The 21,509-nt window shown below is 45.4% G+C and overlaps 1 protein-coding gene across 7 annotated transcripts in view; it reads left to right on the top strand.

The window, feature by feature from the left end:
• DGLUCY (D-glutamate cyclase) overlaps positions 1 to 21,509 on the top strand; it is a 54,201-nt gene that overhangs the window by 18,643 nt on the left and 14,049 nt on the right. For 3 of the 7 annotated variants that reach the window (XR_015796934.1, XR_015796935.1, XM_088145234.1), the window contains exons 9-12: positions 745 to 844; positions 1,637 to 1,785; positions 4,739 to 4,858; positions 7,765 to 7,916. Coding sequence is in view for 5 of the 7 variants with exons in the window: in XM_088145234.1 (XP_088001360.1) it covers positions 745 to 844; positions 1,637 to 1,785; positions 4,739 to 4,858; positions 7,765 to 7,916 (521 nt within the window). In the remaining 2 variants the exon portion in view is untranslated. Of the gene's footprint in view, positions 1 to 744; positions 845 to 1,636; positions 1,786 to 4,738; positions 4,859 to 7,764; positions 7,917 to 9,751; positions 10,156 to 21,509 lie in introns of those variants that run through there. The other 4 variants (XM_088145236.1, XM_088145237.1, XM_088145233.1 and 1 more) reach the window with 4 other exon arrangements.

The raw sequence follows: 21,509 nt of genomic DNA, 5'->3' as shown, positions 1-21,509 counted from the left end.
CTCCCTTGCAGGCGCCCCTGTTGGAACGGCCTTTCTCTGTCACCAGCTTTTTCTACAGGATTGTTGGGGTTTTGTTTTGCTTTTTTGTTTGTTTTTTGAGAAGGGAGGAACCAGTAAGGATGGCTTTAGGATACTGTAATTACACTTGCTTGTAGTGAGTATTCTATTTACCTGAAAGGAAGACAAGAGGATTTTCCCCCAAAATATTTTCCTTTTAAAATGGGAGGAATATCTTATATTGCAGTTAAGTATTTCACCCAGTATCTTGTGAGATTTAATTATTCTGTGCAACTGAGCTGGGAATAATCTAGCCAAGGTTAAAAACCAGAAATAATTTGGTTTTAAGAAAGATTTGTTAAAAATATTTTAGTTCTCTTCTGTTGAAATCAGTAGAACTTCCACATGTTTAGGTCTGTGTCAGTCATATCTTTTTTTTACATTCATCCTCATATTTTACAAAAGAGGTTATCCTGAAAATTTCAACCACACAACTGATCGCATTTAACATTGAGAAGATAAAACAAATCATTGTGAAACAGATCAGGCACGTGCAGATCATCCGGTGAGGCACTTTGCTCATTAGCAACATGTCCCTCTGGATCCACCGACTGTAGGAGGGAAGGAAGCACAGCTGCTTGAAGGCACAGCAGCCTCTGTGTATCTGGAAGACCCTTCTGCACAGGTCTAGCAATGACATGATTAATGTCATGATCCAAGCTACTTTTTTCTTTCTCTACACTATAGAAATACTGGAAACGCCAATCCCTGTGATCAGCTACCAAAGCAATTCTGCAGATTCAGCTCTGCAATTCTTATGTGAAGATGGGAATCCAGAAAAGCCAAGGTATACAACCCCAGAAGCAAAGTAGTGCCATACTTGAGCATATCTCAGAGAGTCTTTAGTCTAGGACACGGGAACAGGGCTCAGCTCCTGAGGTCCATATAACATCACAGATGCTAGCCTTTCCTAAAGATACCATCTGGCTGACTTTATAGCAACCAGGGCTGCTTTAGAACGGCTTTTCTCTGGGAGTCTGCCCAACCTGCAGCTTTTTCCGGGAAAGATAAGAGTCAAGGGAAGTACTTCATCCAGGCACTCTCTTGAAGCAGGAAGAAATAAATGGATGGCGTAAAAGAGAATGCTAAGGGGATAGCATAAAGGACATGTGGGCAGAGGTGGGGAGAAAGATAAGGGAAAAAATGGCCTATTTGCAGGGAAAAATTCTATTCAGGTTATAAACCAGCTTTCCCCAGCCTGGTTAATTCCCAGCTATAGTAGGGGATGAATGGTGTTATAATCCATGTCAGCTGGGGGGCACCAGACAGGGAAAGGTTAGAGTTAGCCAAAGGAAATGTATATTATTACAAAGACTAGGGTGATAGATTGGGGAACTGGAGTTACATTGGATGGTAAGGCAGAGAGAAGGAGCAGGAACTCAAGGAAGCAGAGTTGGGGAAATTGAGCAATTATCAAATGGAGAACTTTCTTCATGATTCCTGATAGTAAATGGAATATATGGGCTTTTGAATATATTCAGATTTTATTGAGAAACCTTCATGAGTAATGCTGGGTAAAGCAAACTATCATTAGCATTAGAACTGAATCTTAAGTTTTTTTCATTATTTATTTCTTTAGATTTAATCATTTGATAGCAATAGAGCGTGCTGGGATGGCTGCTGATGGCAATTACTATAATGCAAGAAAAGTTAACATTAAGTATCTAGTAGATCCCATTGATGAACTCTTTTTAGCTGCGCAAACTCTCCCAGGAATTACTACAACAGGTATGGTGTATTTTCCTTCAATGACCTGATAACTGTACTAGTATTATTATGAACCACCTGGAGACATTCAGGACAGGGTCCATTATGCAAATGGAATAACTAATGGTGAGGTGTAAGAATTGGAGCTCAAAATTGATAAATATTTAGCTCTCTTAAAGCTTCAAGTGTTCAGAGTTATGGAGACAGGAATTTCTGCTAGAGCAATTTCCAATTAATCATTATTACTGATGCTCTTTGAAATTAATTTTCTAAAATATGGAATGCTTTTTAAATGTATTAATAATGTGGAATTTATTCTAACCCTGCCATGTGCTTTGCATGGACACAAACCCAACACAAGGGGAGAGCAGAAAAATATATACAGAAGCAACACATATGCATCTATTTTGCTTAGATCCTGGGAAGAAAGTGCACACATATAAATAAATCAAAACATGCCAATAGAGCTCTTCAGCATAAGGGGAGATCAGGAACACACACCCAGTTTAGGCCCTGAGGAGAAGGTGCACATACAGACACAGATGCAATATCTTATTTCATTACACAGAAGAACTATGAATGCTAATTATGATTACTGCTGGTAAATGGGTTGGAAAGAATTCCAAAAGCCATGTTCTGCATGATTTTCCTACGTTGCTTTGTTTCTGCATGTTATGGTGGTTGAATGCACTTGCATATTCTCTGATGTTTTAATGCTATTTGGATAATATTTTCTCACTGATATTGTTCTATTTTCTTACGACAGTCTAGACATTTTATAGACCAAATCCTTGTTGTTGGTCTGTGTGCACCACCTGAGTTGGGGAAGAAACTTCATCAGATTGCCTAGCATTATCCATTATTTTCGTTTTGCATATTTTGGCTGATGGTGAATATTAGTTTAAGACATTTACCTCAGTATTGGCAAGAGGACCTGTCTCTTTACAGCTATTCTTAAAGTTTGGAGTCATAGCCAAAAGGTGATAAAACTTAGGAATCCCTGGCTATTACCACACTTTCAAGTGTATTTGTAATGGATTGCATCCTTAATTGCTTATTAATAGCTTACCTCACTCCATGTTTAAGACCACTTTTTGGACAGACAGCAAAGTCTTCTCTTGGACGGAATAATTTTTTGCAGTACCCAGCTTCCTACCCTGTTAATTTAGGGTTGACAATTCCAGCTGAAACCAGTCCTGGAAAATATTGTCTCTCCAATAAATGTGTGCATATGTCATACTTGTGTTTGTTACATATATGCATGAATGTATATGTATTTATATCTGCCAGAAGCCACACGCCAAAAAATGGTCAAGACCAGGACAAAAAAAAAAAAAAAAAAGAATATTATGGGTTAAAGTCTGTAAAACAAGATACCCCATTTATAAAATTGATCCTTTGTCATCTTTATCAATCACTCACATACATAGCTCATTTTCACACTGAAGCAGACACGGACACACACACACACACACTCCTGTCCCCCACTCCAGCAGAAACAACAGCACAAAAAGATTTTTAAAAATCAGGTTGGAGATGGGGCAGGCGGAAGAGATCACTGCACTGGAAGGCAAGAAAAAAAGGGGGAAGAAGTGAAAAAACAGTGCTTTTCAGTTGAATGGGTCTTTTATTCCTCTCTTTTCTATTCTTTTCAGTCAGCCTAAAGTGACTCTCTCTCCTTTGGAGGTTAAATGTGGTACCTCTGGAGAAAAATTATTTTTGCATAGTTATGATATATGTATATGTGTGTGTATATACATCTACACACACAAATACACACACATATATATACAAAGATGCACATATGTATGTATACATATCCTCATAAAAATTAACATACCTGTAAGAACTATTCAGCAGATGGACTCCATAGAAAAGTGTTGGATTTTATTTTAATTAAAAAATCAATAAAGCTAAATTAGTAGTGAAATGAAATGTCTGCATCGCTCCATGTTTGTCATGAGCTTGACCATATTTCTTAAAAACTAGGTGTAGTGTAATGGCATTAGCAGCATATTGTAGAATATATTGGGAGGGAGGATCTCCTTAACAGTAACTTTATAGGATTTTAAATAGAATTTCTCTCATAGATTAACATTTGCTTCTGTCTAAGTTTGAGAATATATATTCTGTGACTTTTCAGAAGACTTAAATAGTAGGTATCTGTCACTTGCCTTTAATAGCTGCAGAATGTTTTGTGGGGTTATTCTGAGGGCATTCCTATACCATTCCATACCTTAGGAATAAGCCCCACTGATCTCTATGAGGTTGCTTCTAAATAGACATGTATAAGTCTGTTCTTTTAGACAACCATACTACTTTTAAGAGTAAAAGTACACCTATATAAGCAAGGTAATACCAAAATATTTGCCACCACAAAACATCTTAGTTTTTGTGAATAGAAGTAACTATTGCAAAACCTTTCTAATCCTTAAAGATAATGGCCGTTACATTTGGGCAAGGCTATAATGGTATATGCCAACTGCTAGTCTGCCCCAACTATACTGATATTATAGGTGTTTTACATAAACCTGCAGACAGATAAGCATGCACAAATGCTGATATTAATAAGTCAGCAGTTCAGCCAACAATCCAAGTTTCCCATCACGCTTAAGATTTTGATTATTTTGTCATCCTGGCAAAATTGATAAAGAAATGAGAGAAGTCTAAATTCCCCAATAGGAAGTTTTATTTAACTATCTTTCCTTGTTGCTTTGAAAGCAAATACAAATATTAATATGCATGATCAATAAAGCTGAGACATTTCAGTGGTTACCCAGAGTGCAGTTTTCATGGGAGGTGGTCACAGTAGACTTGTGACAGTTCTGTAAATAAAAGGTTTACTTACAGTACATAATATTAACAACCTCACTTGTTCTTAATTTCTTATCAGATTTTCTAGAGGAATCACCGGTATCAAAAATTAAATCTAGTATTGTAATATTTCACTGTACATTCTTCCATTTTAATTTAGGTATTGGGGATGGAGGAAATGAATTAGGAATGGGAAAAGTAAAAGAAGCTGTAAAGAAGCACATTAAAAATGGTGATGTTATAGCTTGTGACGTGGAAGCTGATTTTGCAGTTATTGCAGGTAAGTCTTGAACAAGCCAAAATATGTGTATGTGCAAAATCATAGGAAGGAACCAAAAAGAGCTGCATTTCCTTTTCTGATTATTCTATTCAGTCCTCACCTAGATCCTCTTCCATACAACAAGCTGTTCATCAGCTTTGCTACCTGCCATCCCATCATGGTGACTCTGGACAGCAAGCAGCAGTTAAAAACAGAACAATAGCAAAATAAAATACATAACTGGCAGCTAAGGTAAAAACCAATCAAACAAGAATTAAAATACCACCTCATGGGCTCCAGCACCTCTATGCCTTGGAACACAACCACGTCTTCAAGACCTTGCAAAAGACTGGCAGAGTCAGGGCCAATCTGTTCCCACAGTTCTCTACAGAATAGTATTTCAAACCACAAATACTGCAACAGAAAAGTCTCGCTTCCACAAATTTCTGTGCCACTATTATAGAAATATAAAACTTAAATGTTCTTTTATATAAGTACGTGGCTGTCCTTTAGGCAGGAAAAGATGGCCTGCACTGCTTTCTTATCCAGATTGAGCCCAACTCAATCTGGGCTTCCCATTGATGTTTAACGTGAATGCTCCTTTGAAGGAGGGAATGGTTCCACCTCTTTTGAAGGATGCAGTGGTTTGCCCTCCACAAGACAATTTTCATCCAGTTTCTAACCTTCCCTCCTTAGAGAAGGTTGTTGAGAAGATGGAAGGCTTCCTATGCTGGAAGAAGCAGTTTATCTAGACTCTTTTCAGGCAAATTTCAGATCAGTACTGAGATGGCACTGATCACACTTGCTGATGACCTCTGGCAGGCTTAAAATGGGGATGATACACCTATCCTGGCCTTCCATGATCTTTCAGCCACCTTCAATACCATTGATCATGGTATCCTTCTGGACCGGTTTAAGAGGTTGGAAGTGGGGAGACACAGTTTGTAGGGTTAATTATCAGAAGTATGCTGAGGACACTCAGAGCCCTGGGCTATCCAAGTGATGCCATTAAGGTTCTTTACCAGCACCTGTAGGCTGTGGAGGTCTGGATGGGGAAGGATAGTCTTTAATTTATCTCTAGCAAGATTGAATGACTCTGGGTCTTAGGGACCCTGGAGATTATCCATCTTTTACCCTGGATGGGATAGCACTCCTCCAAACAGCGCTGGTACACAGTTTGGGGCTCCTCTTGGGTTCATGGCTCCTGTTTGAGGAATAGGTAGCAACCGTGGCAAGGAGGACCTTTGCACAAATCCATCTCGTATGCCAATTGCATCCATTCCTGCATTGGGATGCTGTGGTCACTCATGTCTTAGTTACCTCCCAGCAAGATTGTGGCAATGAACTACACATGGGGCTGTCCTTAAAGTGCATTTGGAAGCTGCATCTGGTCCAGAATGCAGTGGTGTGCACAGTTGTGAGCACACCACAGTACACTTATTTAATGCCTCTGCTTTGTGAGCTGCACTGGCTCCCAGTAGGTTTCTGTAGGCAATTCGGGGTACTGGTTGTCACCTATAAAGCCCTGGGTGGCACAGAGACATGCTATTTGTGCGATCACCTGTCTTCATTGTCTCTACTCATTCCACCAGTTCCAGCAGGGTGGGCATGCTCTGGGTCTTTTCTGTGAAACTATGTCTAGTAGGAACAGCATCCCCCCAAGTTTCAGATGGACCCAACTCTGTTAGCTTTGTGGAAGTCCTGAAGACCTGACCTTTCCCTCAGACATTGGGGCCGGGATGTTAGTGGAGCCTGATATGTATTGTGATAAATATGAGATGGTTTATTAGCAGCCTCAGTTGTACTATATTGTTGTTTACTTATACAGATAGTCCTTAGCTTACATCCACTTGTTCAGTGACCATTCAAAGTTACAGCAGCGCTGAAAGAATGGATGTATGACCAGTCCTCGAAGTTCCAGCCATTGCAGCAGCCCTGTGGTCATGTGATCGCAATCCAGGCTCTTGGGTGCCTGGCTCATAATTACGATGTCACAGGGAGCTGCAGTCATATGATCACCATTTGCAATCTTCCCTCCAGCTTCCCACCAGCAAAGTCAATAGGGAAGCCAGTAGGGGAAGGTCACAGGTCGCTCCAGTAAGTGATCCTGCTTTTTCTCCCACATGCAGCATCCCCCTCCCAAGGGCAGCCTCTGCCAGCCCTCCCCCAGCCTTCCCTGACTCATGCGCAGCCTTTGCCAGCCTTCCCAAGCCCTTCCCCAGACTCCCCTACTGCCACCACTCCGCAGCACCCCTGTGCTCCTTGCTTGGGACTCTGGCCTCTTCCCACTTAATGACTCACGCATCTTGGGGTTATGACAGCAACAGGGACTGCCCAGGATTGCAGTTGCTAAGCAGTGTGGTCATGTGACGCATCACTTAGCAATGGCAATCCCAGTCCCAATTGCTGTCATAACCCGAGGACTACCTGTATTACGTTATTTTATTTTTTATATATTGTTAGCCACCCAGAATCACTAGACTGAGAAGGGTGCCCATATAAATTATTTAAATAAATTAAGTAATAAAATTCCATACCCTGACCATTGTTCATGCTGGATAGAACTAGTGCTAAGCAAAATCAAAAATATCTGGAGCCCCCCAAGTTGGTGCTAAACCATGTTTTGAGAATCATCTAAACCAAGCTTTAGAAGGTCAGGAACAAATTACACTATTGCTATCAAAGGCATAAATTAACCTATTACTCCCTGAACAAATAAACCAAAGCACATTACTGTGTTTAAACAGGATTCAGTTGATCCTGGAAATGATGAGGAAGGCTTCTTTTATGTTTCCTCCTGTTGTCCAAATATTAATGGTGCTGAATTTCAGTTATAGATCTGTCCTTTGTAAACGACATATTTATTATTAATATCATGCAGCTATTTTAGCTCAAGTGTTTTGTTTAATGGCACTTTTTTTTGACAGGGGTTTCCAACTGGGGAGGCTATGCTATAGCTTGTGGGCTTTATATCCTCAATACATGTGAAATACATGACCGCTATCTGAGGAGAGCTGTTGGATTTCCCAGGTTTTCCAAGTATAAGAACTGGGCATCGGCATTACCTTCTGTGGCTAAGGTACCATTTTGGAAGAAGTTTTTCATGGGATAATAAATGTTTCCTATATGGTTTGATTGGAAGCAATATGTAGAGATTACCAACACTGGATGATTGCTGGGTAGCTATTGAAATAGAGTTGCCTCTGTTAAATACCTACATACCCAACTATGACCCCTGAATTCACATATTTAGTTTTCTAGAGCAAAGTGAGTGAGGCTACAGATTAAATAGATGTGTGTAACTGAAGTCTTCATCCAGAAATCTTAGCTAACTATTTAGCTGCCATGATGATTCTTTTTAAAAACTTTTCTAAACTAACAAATGTGCTTGGTCATATCTAGCCTGTTAGTCATCTCTTTGATAACCCCTCAAACTTACAATAGTAAAGTAAATGCAGGTGAAAGTGCTCACTCTCAGCAGGGTCATTAACAATTTTATGCCATTATTTATGCAGAACTAGGACTAGATTGGGGCAGTATAATGCAATTTTGAATTCATGCAAGTTTTTCATGGTCTTATTGTAAAGTACAGGTAGTCCTCAGTTAACAATGGCAATTGGGAACAGAATTTCCATCACTAAGCAATAAGTCGTAAAGCACAACATCACGTGACTGCATCACTTAGCGACAGCAATCCTGGCATTCCCGTTGCCGTCATTAAGGATTGTGGGTCATTAAGCTAGTCTCAGGCAGCTCGCAGGTAAGTAAGGCATGGCAGGGCCAGGGGTTGCTGCTGACAGACGGGAGGATGAGAGTAACTTACTGGAGCAACTTGCGACCTTCTCTGCTGGCTTCCCCATTGACTTTGCTTGTGGGAAGCAGGCAGGGAAAGTCGCAAATGGTGATCATGTGACCATAGGACACTGCAACCGTCACAAGTGCAAGCCAGTTGCCAAGCACCCAGATAGCAATCATGTCACCATGGGGTGCTATGATGGCTAGAACTTCAAGGACTGGTCATAAGTCTTTTGTTTAGTGCTATCATAGCTTTGAATGATCACTGAATAAATGTCGGTAAGCAAGGACTACCTGTAGGTCTCTAGACTGTTGATATAGATTCATTTATTCATCAAAACTAACATGTGGGAAACTGACGAATGATATTAAGATTAATATGTGTTGCAGAATACAGATCTGGAACTTAGATTCTCATTCATCAAGATGACTGTGAATCATAGTGTTAATGATGTTGTATTTCCAGATGGCATTTCTCTTTCCATTTGCTTTCCATGTCTTTCCTTCTCAATACCCCATCTGTTCATTGGTCCATCTTTCTGACCTTGGTGGACTTACCTTCACTGCTTCATCCTTTTTATCCCTCTCTACCACACTTTGACTTCAGACAGATTGTACAACTTACTCCTCAATTCAATCCTTCGTTTTACCACATTACTATGAAAGCAGAGCATCAGTAATTATAGATTATTTTGTAAACTGAAATTATTTTGCCAAATTTCAGCACTGTAAACAACATTAGCATGGAAGTTCTTCCAACATAATAACTTCTAATGAAGACACTGAAAGCAATTTCATACAAATGGATTCCCTTCTTACATTTCCAAGTTACAGTAATTAGATAGTGAAAAATGCATTTTAACATTTGAGTGACAAGATTTTATAGTTAATGAGAACAACTCTAGAAGAAAACAGGAATTAAAATCTCCCTAACAAGATGACTCTTACTGTGAACTTAAGGAGTAAATATTAAACTGAATTCCTGACTTTCATCTATTTATTTAATGGCCCTTTTTTTTGACAGGGATTTCCAACTGGGGAATTAAAATAAAAACCTAACTTTTAAAGGGAACAAAATGTTTGTACTGTTTATACAATATTGTCTATTTTATTATCTAGGAAGAAAACATGTTGAAGATACTACAGCGACATCACGTTCGCAGTGGAAAAACTGCAAGTTTGGCAATGGAAGTGGATGGTCTGCCATTCTTTGACATTCATTCACATTTAATAGAGAGGCTGCTGGAGGAAACTTTCAAATAATACTCCCTCTCTAAAAATATGATATATTAAGCACTTTTAGTCCAGAATATATAGTACCACCACACTCCCTGTTCATATACTTTACCACAGTTTAGTCTATTCCAAATGTTATATGATAGAATAACATTATAGTAAATTACTGGAATAATGTCACTGGAGAATAATAGATTTTTAGAGTGATGTCTTTTTTCAATTATCTGCCTAAAATATAATACTGTGCAAAAGTTTTAGGCAGGTATGAAAAAAATGCTGTAAAGTAAGAATGCTTTCAAAAATATATATTGTAATTGTTTATGTTTATCAATTTATAAAATGCAAAGTGAGCAAACAGAAGAGAAATCCAAATCAAATCAATATTTAGTGTGACTACCCTTTGGCTTCAAACCAGCATCAATTCTTATACTTGCACACTTTGTTCACTTGCACAAAGTCAGGGATCTTGTAGGATTAGAATCAGGTGTATGATTAACCAATTATACCAAGCAGGTGCTAATGATCATCAATTTCATATGTAGGTTGAAACACAGTCATTAACTGAAACAGAAACAGCTGTGTAGGAGGCTTAAAACTGGGTGAGGAACAGCCAAACTCTGCTACTAAGGTGAGGTTGTGGAAGACAGTTTCATGTCACAGGTTATAAACCATGGCAAGACTGAGCACAGCAACAAAACCCAGGATAGTTATACTGCATCAGCAAGGTCTCTCCCAGGCAACAATTTCAAAGCAGACTGGGGTTTCAAGATGTGCTGTTCAAGCTCTTTTGAAGAAGCACAAAGAAATGGGCAATGTTGAGGACTGTAGATACAGTGGTCAGCCAAGGAAACTTAATGCAGCAGATGAAAGACACATCATGCTTACTTCCCTTTGACATTGGAAGATGTCCAACATTGCCATCAGCCCAGGACTGGCAGAAACGAGTGGGACCCTGATACACCCATCTACTGTCCGGAGAAGTCTGGCCAGAAGTGGTCTTCATGGAAGAATTGTGTCCAAAAAACCATACCTCCAATGTGGAAACAAGGCTAAGTGACTCAACTATACACAAAAACATAGGAACTGGGGTGCAGAAAAATGGCAACAGGTGCTCTGGACTGGTGAGTCAAAATTTGAAATATTTGGCTGTAGCAGGAGGCAGTTTGTTTGCCAAAGGGCTGAAGAGCAGTACAATAATGAGTGTCTGCAGGCAACAATGAAGCATGGTGGAGGTTCCTTGCAAGTTTGGGACTGCATTTCTGCAAATGGAGTTGCAGATTTGCTCAGGATCAATGGTGTCCTCAATGCTGAGAAATACAGGCAGATAATTACCCATCATGCCATACCATCAGGGGGGCATGTGATTGGCCCCAAATTTATTCTGCAGCAGGACAAGGACCCCAAACATATAGCCAATGTCATTGAGAACTATCTTCAGTGTAAAGAACAAAGAGTCCTGGCAGTGATGGTTTGGTCCCCACAGAGTCCTGCTCTCAACATCATCTAGTCTGTCTGGGATTACATGAAGAGACAGAAGGATTTGAGGCAGCCTACAGCCACAGGAGATCTGTGGTTAGTTCTCCAAGATGCTTGGAACAACCTACCTGCTGAGTTCCTTCAAAAACTCTGTGCAAGTGTACCTAGAAGAGTTGATGCTGTTTTGAAGGCAAAGGGTGGTCACACCAAATTTTGATTTGGGTTTCTCTTCTGTTTGCTCACTTTGCATTTTGTAAATTGATAAACATAAACAATTACAATATATATTTTTGAAAGCATTCTTACTTTACAGCATTTTTTCATACCTGCCTAAAACTTTTGCACAGTACTGTATATCAACAGTAAATTAATCAAGAATATGTTTTCTCAGATTTAAATGTGATCCATCTGGTGCCTAATTTGCCAGATCGCATATTAAAACTATAATCCAAGCAGTAACCATTTAGTTTGGTTACAAGAGTCAACTGTCTATTTTTCTCTGAATTTCACCTCTGAGAATCCAAGGATGACTCCAAAGGGAAGTTGCGGACACTCTTCTGAAACACTTCCTTCTCTCCCATAAAATAATAGAAATGGAAGGGCCATTTAGGCTATTTTCAACTCCTTGCTCAGTTCAAGTATTCATATTAAGTCAACCCCCACAAAAGTCTGTCTAGCTTTTCTTGATTACTTCAATAGTTAATTAGTTACACTGTCAAACTGCTCTTATTATTAGGAGGTTCTTCTTAACTTTGAACCAGAGTCTGGCTTCCAGTAATTTGGTTATTACATGTCCTGTCCTCTAGGATGATAAAGAATGAGTTGTGGCCCTCTCTGTGATACCCTTCTAATATGAAAAGAGAGGTATCCTATTTCCTCTCAGTTGTCTTTTCTTTCTGAGTAAATATACAGTGGAACCTCAGTTCATGAACTTAATTCGTTCCGCGACTCTGGTCACGACCCGAATTGGTTGCAACCCAAAGCAAATTTTCCCATAAGATTCAATGTAATTACCATTAATCTGTTTTGGCGTGGAGGACAGGGAGGCAGCTATTGCTTGGAGGGAGAGTCCCCCTCCCTACGACCACGTGTCACGGGCGGAAAAATGGCCGCGGACCACGTGTCACGGGCGGAAAAATGGCCGCGGACCACGTGTCACAGGCAGGAAAATGGCCACGGACCACGTGTCACGGGCGGGAAAATGGCCGCGGACCATGTCACGGGAGGGAAAATGGCTGCAGATCCTGTTCGTGACCCGGTCCAGCGTTCATGAACGGAGGCAAAATTTTGCGACCGGAGCTGTTCGTGACCCGAATTGGTCGTGAACAGAAGCGTTCGTGACCCGAGGCACCACTGTACTCAGTGTAAGGTTTGCCCCGTTCAACAGAGAAACTCCCGTGACACGTGTGGTTCACAAAAGAGGTTTACTCATGCGTAACGTAGCGGTTACAAGCAAAGCCAGGACTGGCTTGGTACATTTGCATCACTCATTATATTCCCCCCTTCCTGCACTTTTTTCGCCCCGCGATCGCGTTACCGCTGCGGATTATCGTCTCCCCAATAATCCCCCTTAATTGTCCATGATGGCAGGTTTGACCAGGGTCCATTGTCCTTGATTGGCAGTCCCTTCTGGCGTGGGTTGGTTCCCCCCTGTTACGTGCAAGCCCAAGGGTTCTGAGTTGCGTGGTGATCTTGTTTTGCTGCCTGCGGCCCCGCTCATTGTTGGCTCGCGCCATTATCAGTGTGGAGTTAAAACTTCCGCTGCGGTTTTCCTGTTTGGCTGGGCACAGGTGGCCCATTAATAAGCGGCTCTTTCGGTTCCTCTTTCCCTCAGCTAGCCACCGCCGGCGGAGTTCGTGCGGTGCGGCTGCAAGCTTCCCCGAAGCGCCGTGCCGGCTGAACCTGACATACCGCCCTCCTGAAAACAAATCCCCCCCCCAACTTTATTTCGGTTTCCCGGGGTATTTGTTGTAAAAGTCCCGCACTAGGTCCGGCGCTTTTATGTGGGCTTTGCTTACCCATTCGCTGTGGGACTTGGGAAAATGTTTCCATTGCACCAGGAGCTGGACCTGCCCCTTGTGCCTCCTGGCGTCCAGTATCTGGTTGATCTCGAAGTGCTGCTCCCCACCGACCATGATGGTGGTGGCACCACCTCTGCCTTGTGCCAGGCATTCCCCGGCTGGTGCAGCTTTAGCAGGCTGCAGTGGAACACCGGGTGGATCTTCCCGAGGCTTTTCGGGAGCGTCAGCCTGACGGTTACCGGATTGATGACCTCTGCGATGGGGAACGGCCCCACGAATCTCGGGCTGAGTTTCTTCGATGTCTGGTGTGTCTTTAGATTTTTGGTTGACAAATACACCTGGTCCCCCACTTTCCACTGCCCCTCGGGGAGTCTCTTGCGGTCCGCGTGTTTTTTGTAGTCGGCTTTGGCTCTTTGCAATGCTGCGTGCGCCACCCACTGGGTGGCGTCGATTTGGGCAAACCAGGCGTCCAGGGAGTTGATTTGGGATGCCGGCTGAGGCAACTCCGGCATGGGGACAAAGTCTCTCCCGGTGGCTACTTTGAAGGGGGAAAAGCCAGTACTTTTGTGGATGGCGTTATTGTAGGCTACTTCCGCGAACGGCAGTAGCTCCGCCCAATCGTCCTGTTGGTGTCCCACGTAGCAGCGCAGGTACTGCTCGAGCCCCCCGTTCAGGCATTCCGTGGCTCTGTCCGTCTGCGGGTCCGCTGCGGAGGAAAGGGCTTGCTTCGTCCCCACCCTCTTCAGGAACTCCCTCCAGAACCGCGCAATGAAGTTGCCGCCCCGATCGCTGACGACCCGTCGTGGCGCGCCGTGCAGCCGGTAAACATGCTGCACGAACAGCCTCGCCAGCCTCTCCGCCGTGGGGACTCGCCGGCATGCTTCAAAGTGCGCTTGTTTGGAGAATAAGTCCGTGACCACCCAAATGGCGGTCTTCCCCTTACTCTCCGGGAGCTCTACTATGAAATCCATGGTGATCTCTTGCCATGGGCCGTCGGGGTCTGCTACCGACTGGAGTAGCCCCCTAGGCTTGCCTTTAGCCCCTTTCGCCTTCGCGCACACCGGGCAACCCCCCGAGTATGCCTCCACATCCTTCCGGAGCGTTGGCCACCAGAACTGCTGCCGAATTAAGTGGAGTGTCTTCACGAAGCCGTAATGCCCTGCGTTCCGGCTGTCGTGGGCTCTTTACATGACCCCCCGTCAGCACTCTTCGGGCACGTACAGCTTCCCTTCGTGCCACCACAAACCCCCCTGGCTGGTTAGCACGTTTTGATTTTGCTTGAGCCAAGCGTCCCGCTCCGCCGCTTCTGCAAACCCTTGCTTTACCTCAGGCGCCGTGTCCCGCCGCTCCCCCTTGGTCTGGCTCTGGGTTACCGCCTTTGCAGCCAGCCTGCTGGTGGGGATGATGGAGTCCACGATTTCCTCTCGCAGGCTGGCGTACTGGGGCATGCGAGACAACCCGTCTGCCAGGAAGTTAAGCTTCCTGGGGATGTGTTTTAGGGTGAAACTGAATCCCCTGAAGTATTGGAACCAACGTGCCTGTTTGAGGGATAGCTTACGCGGGGTCTTCAGGGCCTCGAGGTTCTTGTGGTCCGTCCACACCTCGAATGGTTCGGCTGCCCCCTCCAATAGATGCCTCCACGTGGCTAGCGCCCACTTGACCGCGTACGCCTCTTTCTCCCACACCATCCACCTTCTCTCCGTCTCCGTGAATTTGTAGGAGGCGTAGGCGCATGGGTGGATGGCCCCCTCCGGGCTGGGTTGGAGCAGGACCGCCCCCGTTGCCACATCTGACGCGTCTACTTGGATGATAAACCGCCGATCTAGGTCGGGATGGCGCAGGATCGGCTCCGCTGTGAACCGCCATTTTAGCTCAAACGCCCCCTGGCATTCCGCAGTCCACGCGAGTGCCATGCTGGGTTTGGGGGGCTTCCCGCTGCCCTTGGTTTTTAGTAAGTCTGTCAGGGGAAGAGCGATTTGGGCGAAGTTCGGGATGAACTGCCTGTAGAAGTTCGCAAATCCCAAGAAGCTTTGAAGTTGCCTCCGGGTTCGCGGCGCTTCCCAGCCCAGGACATCTTTCACTTTCGCCGGGTCCATCTCAATCCCCCAACCGGATATACGGTAGCCGAGGTAATCCAGCTGCTCCCGATGAAACTCGCATTTTGATAGCTTCGCGTACAGCTGCGCCTTCAGCAGTCTCTGGAGCACCATGCGCACCAGGCTTACTTGCTCCGTCAGGGTTTCGGTGTAGATGAGGATGTCCAGGTAGACCAGGACGCCTTGGTAGAGTAGGTCGTGCAGCACCTCGTTTATTAGCTGCATAAACATCCCCGGGGCCCCTTTTAATCCGAACGGCATCACGGAAAACTGGTAGCTTCCGAGCGGCGTGTTGAACGCCGTCTTCCACTCATCTTTTGCGCGGATCCTAACCCTAAAGTATGCTTCGCGCAAGTCCAGCTTTGTGAACACCCTCCCCTTGGATAGGTGCGACATTAGGTCCTTCATCAGGGGGAGGGGGTATTTGTACTCGGTGCTGATTGCGTTTAGCCCCCGGTAGTCCACGCACATCCGGAGCGAGCCATCCTTCTTCTCCCGGAATAGTACCGGGGCCGCTAATGGTGACTTCGCAGGTTGGATGAATCCCCGCGCCAGGTTCTTGTCTATGAACTCCCGAAGGGCACCCATCTCCTTCATTGACAGGGAGTACATTTTCAGCTTGGGCAGCTTTGCCCCTGGCTCTAGCTCAATGGCACAGTCACTGGGTCAGTGTGGAGGGAGCTGGTTGGACTCCTGCTCCCCGAAAGCCGCCATCAGGTCCCGGTATTGCCTCGGGATGCCGCCGCTCGCCATGGTTTCCCCGGACTCTGGCCCTTGTCCCGCAGTCGTCCCGCTGGTCGGTGCTGCCTGCCTATGCCTCGGGATCGCCGTGAGCCTCCGGGTCTCCAGCGCTGCCGTTGCTGCGGTCGCCGCCCGGGTCCCGAGCTCCATCTGCTCCTGTCTCGTCTCCCCATGCCTCGGATCCTCCACTTGCCCGTCTGCGGCCGCGCCCGTCGCCGCTGGCCGGTCCCGTCTGCTCTCGCGCTCCGCCGGCTCCTCGGCCCCGAATCGCACCGCCTCCGCCGCCCAGTCGACCCGTGGGTTCCGTCGCCGCAGCCACGCCAAGCCAAGTACCACCGTGTAGTTAGCAACCAGGACCACCTTAGTTCTTCCTGGTGACTCCTGATCGTCATCTGGACCGGCTCGGTGTAATACTGAGCCGACCCCCCCCGCCAGCGAGCCGTCTAGTTGGCTGAATGCGATGGGTTCCCGGAGGCGCCGCAGCTGTAGGCCGAGTCCCGAGACCACAGCTGGGTGCATCAAGCAGTGGGTATAACCTGAATCCAGCAGCGCCCGCAGCTGTGCCTCCCCTCCGGATCTCACCCCCCGGATGCGTATCCTCACCCAGAAAGGAGGGCAGTCCTCATCCCCGATTGGGTCCGCACGCCTTGGTTCCCCTGCTTGCACTGGGACGCCATTCAGTGTGAGCGCGCCTCGTTTCCCGCCGGCTCTGAATCCTCCCCGGAGGACGCCGTCTCCGGGGTTGACCACCCCATTCGGCCTCTTTCGGTCACCGCCGCCACTGCACTCTTCCGCGGTCGGTCGCCTGCCCTTTTTCCAGTAGGACGCGGGGGCTTGACCTCGAGCCGTGGTGGGGCTCCTTCCCGCTCCGTCAGGCACTGCGCTGCCCGGTGGCCTCTGCCCCCGCACCGGAAGCACAGGTTCAGGGTTTTGGTTCCCTCTAGCCCCCCGGTGGGCTGCCGCCGACTGCTCCGCCTCACCTCTGAGGGTCTCTCCCTCGGCCGGTCCCTCGTCTGGTCCCGCCACCTTGCGCTCTGTTGAATCTGCCGCCACGCCAACTCCGCCGTTTCGGCCAGCCAGATCCAATCTTTCACTCTGGACGGGTCATCCCGTCCCAGCGCCCGCTCCAGGATCTCCGGATTGAGCCCCCTCTTAAAATACTTCACCCTCAGGGACTCCGGCCAGTCTGTGAGCTTCTCTACTAACCTCCGAAACTCCAAGGCATACTTGGACACCGACTTGTCCCGCTGCCTAAACTGCAGGATGTCATCCTCGGCCCACTTGGCACTCAATGTGTCCTTGAACCTGTCCCGGAGCACCTGCATGAAGTCCAGGAAACTCCTCAGTTCCGCCGCATTGGCGTCGTACAGTCCGATCACCCAGCTAGCCGCTTGGCCGTCTAACAGCTCGGCCACATAGGATACTCTATCTTCATCCCTAGCGAATCGGTGACCACCCCTCTGCATGAAACCCCTGACGTGCGTCATGAAGTGCGGCAGCTGTCCAGGATCCCCCGAGAACTTCCCGGTGATGCCTTGAAGCCTCAGGGCGTCAGCCGCCCGTCGGTCCACCGACCAGGGCGCCGGGGGTGGTACCAGCTGGGGTACCGGGCTGCCACCCCTGTTGCTCGCGCCATCGCTCGCCGCCGACGGCCCCGCTCCCCACAGCAAGGTCTGGAGCATCACCTCCACGGAGTCTAGGCGCCGCTCGATCCTCTCCTCCAGCCAGGTGAGCTTTTTGTCCCACTCGCTATTCCGGGGCCCTGAGCCTCGGGTCATCGTGACCCCCAAGCTGTCTGGCCCCTGGTTCACGCACATCGACCACCCATCCATCCCTCCTCGAGTCCGGGTTCCTCGTGCTCCAGCTGACCCATGGATTCCTCGTTGCTGGTCATGCCTGTGTTAGAAAAGGGAAACGCTCCTCAGTGGCATCGGGTAGCATTAACGGTGAATCCTGGCTTTATGTAAGGTTTGCCCCGTTCGACAGAGAAACTCCCGTGACACATGTGGTTCACAAAAGAGGTTTACTCATGCGTAACGTAGCAGTTACAAGCAAAGCCAGGACTGGCTTGGTACATTTGCATCACTTGTTATATTCCCCCCTTCCCACGCTTTTTTCGCCCCGCAATCGCGTTACCGCTGCAGATTATCGGCCCCCCAATAATCCCCCTTAATTGTCCATGATGGCAGGTTCGGCCAGGGTCCATTGTCCTTGATTGGCAGTCCCTCCCGGCGTGGGTTGGTTCCCCCCATTACGTGCAAGCCCGAGGGTTCTGAGTTACATGGTGATCTTGTTTCGCTGCCTGCGGCCCCGCTCATTGTTGGCTCGCGCCATTATCAGTGTGGAGTTAAAACTTCCGCTGCGGTTTTCCTGTTTGGCTGGGCGCAGGTGGCCCATTAATTAGCGGCACTTTCGGTTCCTCTTTCCCTCAGCTAGCCACCGCCGGTGGAGTTCGTGCGGTGCGGCTGCAAGCTTCCCCGAAGCGCCATGCCGGCCGAACCTGACACTCAGTTCTTTCTATCACTCATCATAGAACATAATTTCTAGTTCCTTAATCAAACTTCTGCCCTTTTCTGAACCTGTTTCAATTGTTGGAATCCTTCTTAAAGGCCATTTCCATGGTAGTAACATAAAGCTCTATACAGTAAGAACCTGTCAGCAAAAAATACTGCTATCATAAATGTGGTTCTTTCGATTGTTTAATCTTTTCTGTCTCTATAGTTGCCCGGTGCTAAATTGTGCTGTCCTCCTTGGTGAGTATGCTAATACTCTCCTCTCCTTTGATACTGTAACACTTCTCCTTGTCAACATCAGCTTATCATGGCAAATATACCCAACTCAGTGTATTCTAACAAAGAAAAACAGGTCTGCTGTATTTATTCTGGCATTTCTAATTTGCCCTATTTCAAATTTGCATCCATTCAACTTTGTTCCTACCCACCCTTTTTCACCCCCCATAAAAATCAGAGCTTGCGAATCTCTGCTCTCCTTCCTTCTTCCTTGTTTAATTTTTAGGTACTTAAGGTACTTTATATGGGTCCAAAAGGCTGGAAGGCAAAATTGACTTAACATTAAGAAAATCTGTTGAAGTAGTTGAGTTCTTGGGCATTTGGAAATACTTTTCTCTCCCCTGCAGTGGTCCTCTGTTCTCCATCTCATCCCTTTCTAAAACTATCCCTTTTTGTGCTAAAGTGGGATGTTGTGTTTGTGTGAGGTGGATGGGCTAGAGCAACACAAAGAGAAGTAAGTTGAGAGAAGTAACAAGTGTGATGGAATGGAATTATGAAGGCCAGTCTCAGGGAGAAAAACGTTTTCTTTCATCTCCTGAGGTGCGAGGGAGAGATAAGAGGATGAGACTGGCATCTCCCTGAGGAATTCACAATGTTGTGGCTGGCATTACTTGGGAGCTGGGGTTTCAGTCTGGGGATATTCTTGCTAGAGGTTATAGCTAATAAACATTGCTGGACTGCATTTACATGGTCTCTTGGAGTTCCTTGGGCTAGGCCTGACAACAGGGCTCCTATGCAGTTAAACATCCTAATTGTAGAATCAGGGTTTCTTAGCTCAGAAATGCAGCATCAAACAAGATATTACAAACTAGATAGGCACCAACACTATACTCAAGTTTGATTTTAGAAGTTGGCAGAGAGCAAAAAATCTTGGGATCTAGTTCTGGGAGGTCAAATGCAGGAAGAGAAATAATACTATAGCTGATGAAGGAGATCTTGACTTCTGCATATATTAACAGTTTATCTCATTGCCCCCAAAACAGGCCACAAAGATAGATTTTATATACACTCTTGTTATGTGATGACAGAAGTCCACTTAAATTCTGGGCTGGGAACTATACATTGACCATTTTTGTTAGGACTATTGAAGTTATTTTGATTTGTGAATGCAAATTTAGTAGTGGATAATCAGCTGTGAAGGGGATGCGGTGGCGCAGCGGCTTAATGACGCTGAAAGTTGCTGGCCAGAAATGGTCGACGCTTCAGCGGTTTGAGTCCAGCCTTCGCGTTAGCAGGGTAAGCTCCTGTTTCCTCCCCAGTTCCTGTAAACCCAACAGTTCGAAAACTCACATGAGTAGATAAATGAGTACTCTCACTCCGGTGGGAGGAAAAATGCTGGCGGTGCCTTGCAAAAAGGAGTCGGGAGCAGTTGCCAGTAAGCGCAAAAAAGCGCGTGCGCCCAAAAAGGGCGCGAAGCAACGGAAAGCCCGCCTTCTGCGCTCGCCAGCTGGGCTCTGCTCTAGGAAGGAGACAGTGGCAAACCACTTCCGAAACACCTTGCCTTGAAAACTGCAAAGGACTCGTCCAAGCAGTCACTGCAGAGTCAGTAACGACTGAGCGCAGATTAAAAAAAAAAAAAAGCTGTGATCCTGTAAACTTATAGCTGAGCAAATTCCAATGAAGTCAATTAGATTGATGAATATTAAATGCAAATTAAATTACCAACAAATGCAATTTCCGACTTCAGAAGTTTCTATAAGAATGCTTAGAATTCTTATTAGACCTCCCACAACTATATGATATACAATCGTGTTATGACTTCTTGCTTTAATCATTATTACCTAGCAGTCAGATCAATAGCTTTAATCATCTTCAACCATGTCTGTCTTAGAGCACCATCACCACTTCTGTCTCAATAACAAATGCTAAACATACAGGTATTCATCCTGCCTCAATTCTGTTGCATTCAGAGAATTTTGACCCCTGACCTAAGATGCACATTACAGGCAGAATAAATTGGGGGAAAAAACTATAAAGAAGTCAAGTTAAACAAAATAGTAACTGATGGATAAATTCAAGTTTTAGCTGTTTGGCTTAGTATAGAATTTTGTTGCATAAAACTACTAAATAAACAGAGTGTTGACCTAAACAAACTACAGTAAATCTCTCTCAGAGCAGAATATATTTTGGCAATGTATTTTATTTCAGGTTCAATTTTTATTCTGTGAACTTTCATATTTGTATTGGACCACATGATTTAACCAGTCTGACTACTTCCATTATGCCTCCTATTATTTTTGTTACTATTCTCACTAATATTCCTAATATTCATTGCTTTTGTTTGAAAAAAACACAATAATTCTGATCTAAACATGACTGAAAAGTTTGAATTAACAACTGTAACATTTTAACTCAAACATTTACAGACACAAGATTACAAATGCTGCTCCAGCTTGTTTGGCAGTTCTTAAACTAATTGCTTACACGTAATGCAAAAGATATGCACAAATGTTACAAAATGAAGTTTTGTTGTATATTCTTCTGCATTAATAGTATAATGAAGAAATAGTACTAATTC

This window comes from Python bivittatus, unplaced genomic scaffold (assembly GCF_059951505.1).
Source record: "Python bivittatus isolate LINGU-HERP-01145 unplaced genomic scaffold, Pbiv_v1 ctg000480_np1212, whole genome shotgun sequence".
Lineage (NCBI taxonomy): Eukaryota > Metazoa > Chordata > Lepidosauria > Squamata > Pythonidae > Python > Python bivittatus.
This window is presented reverse-complemented; position numbering and strand designations above follow the sequence as displayed.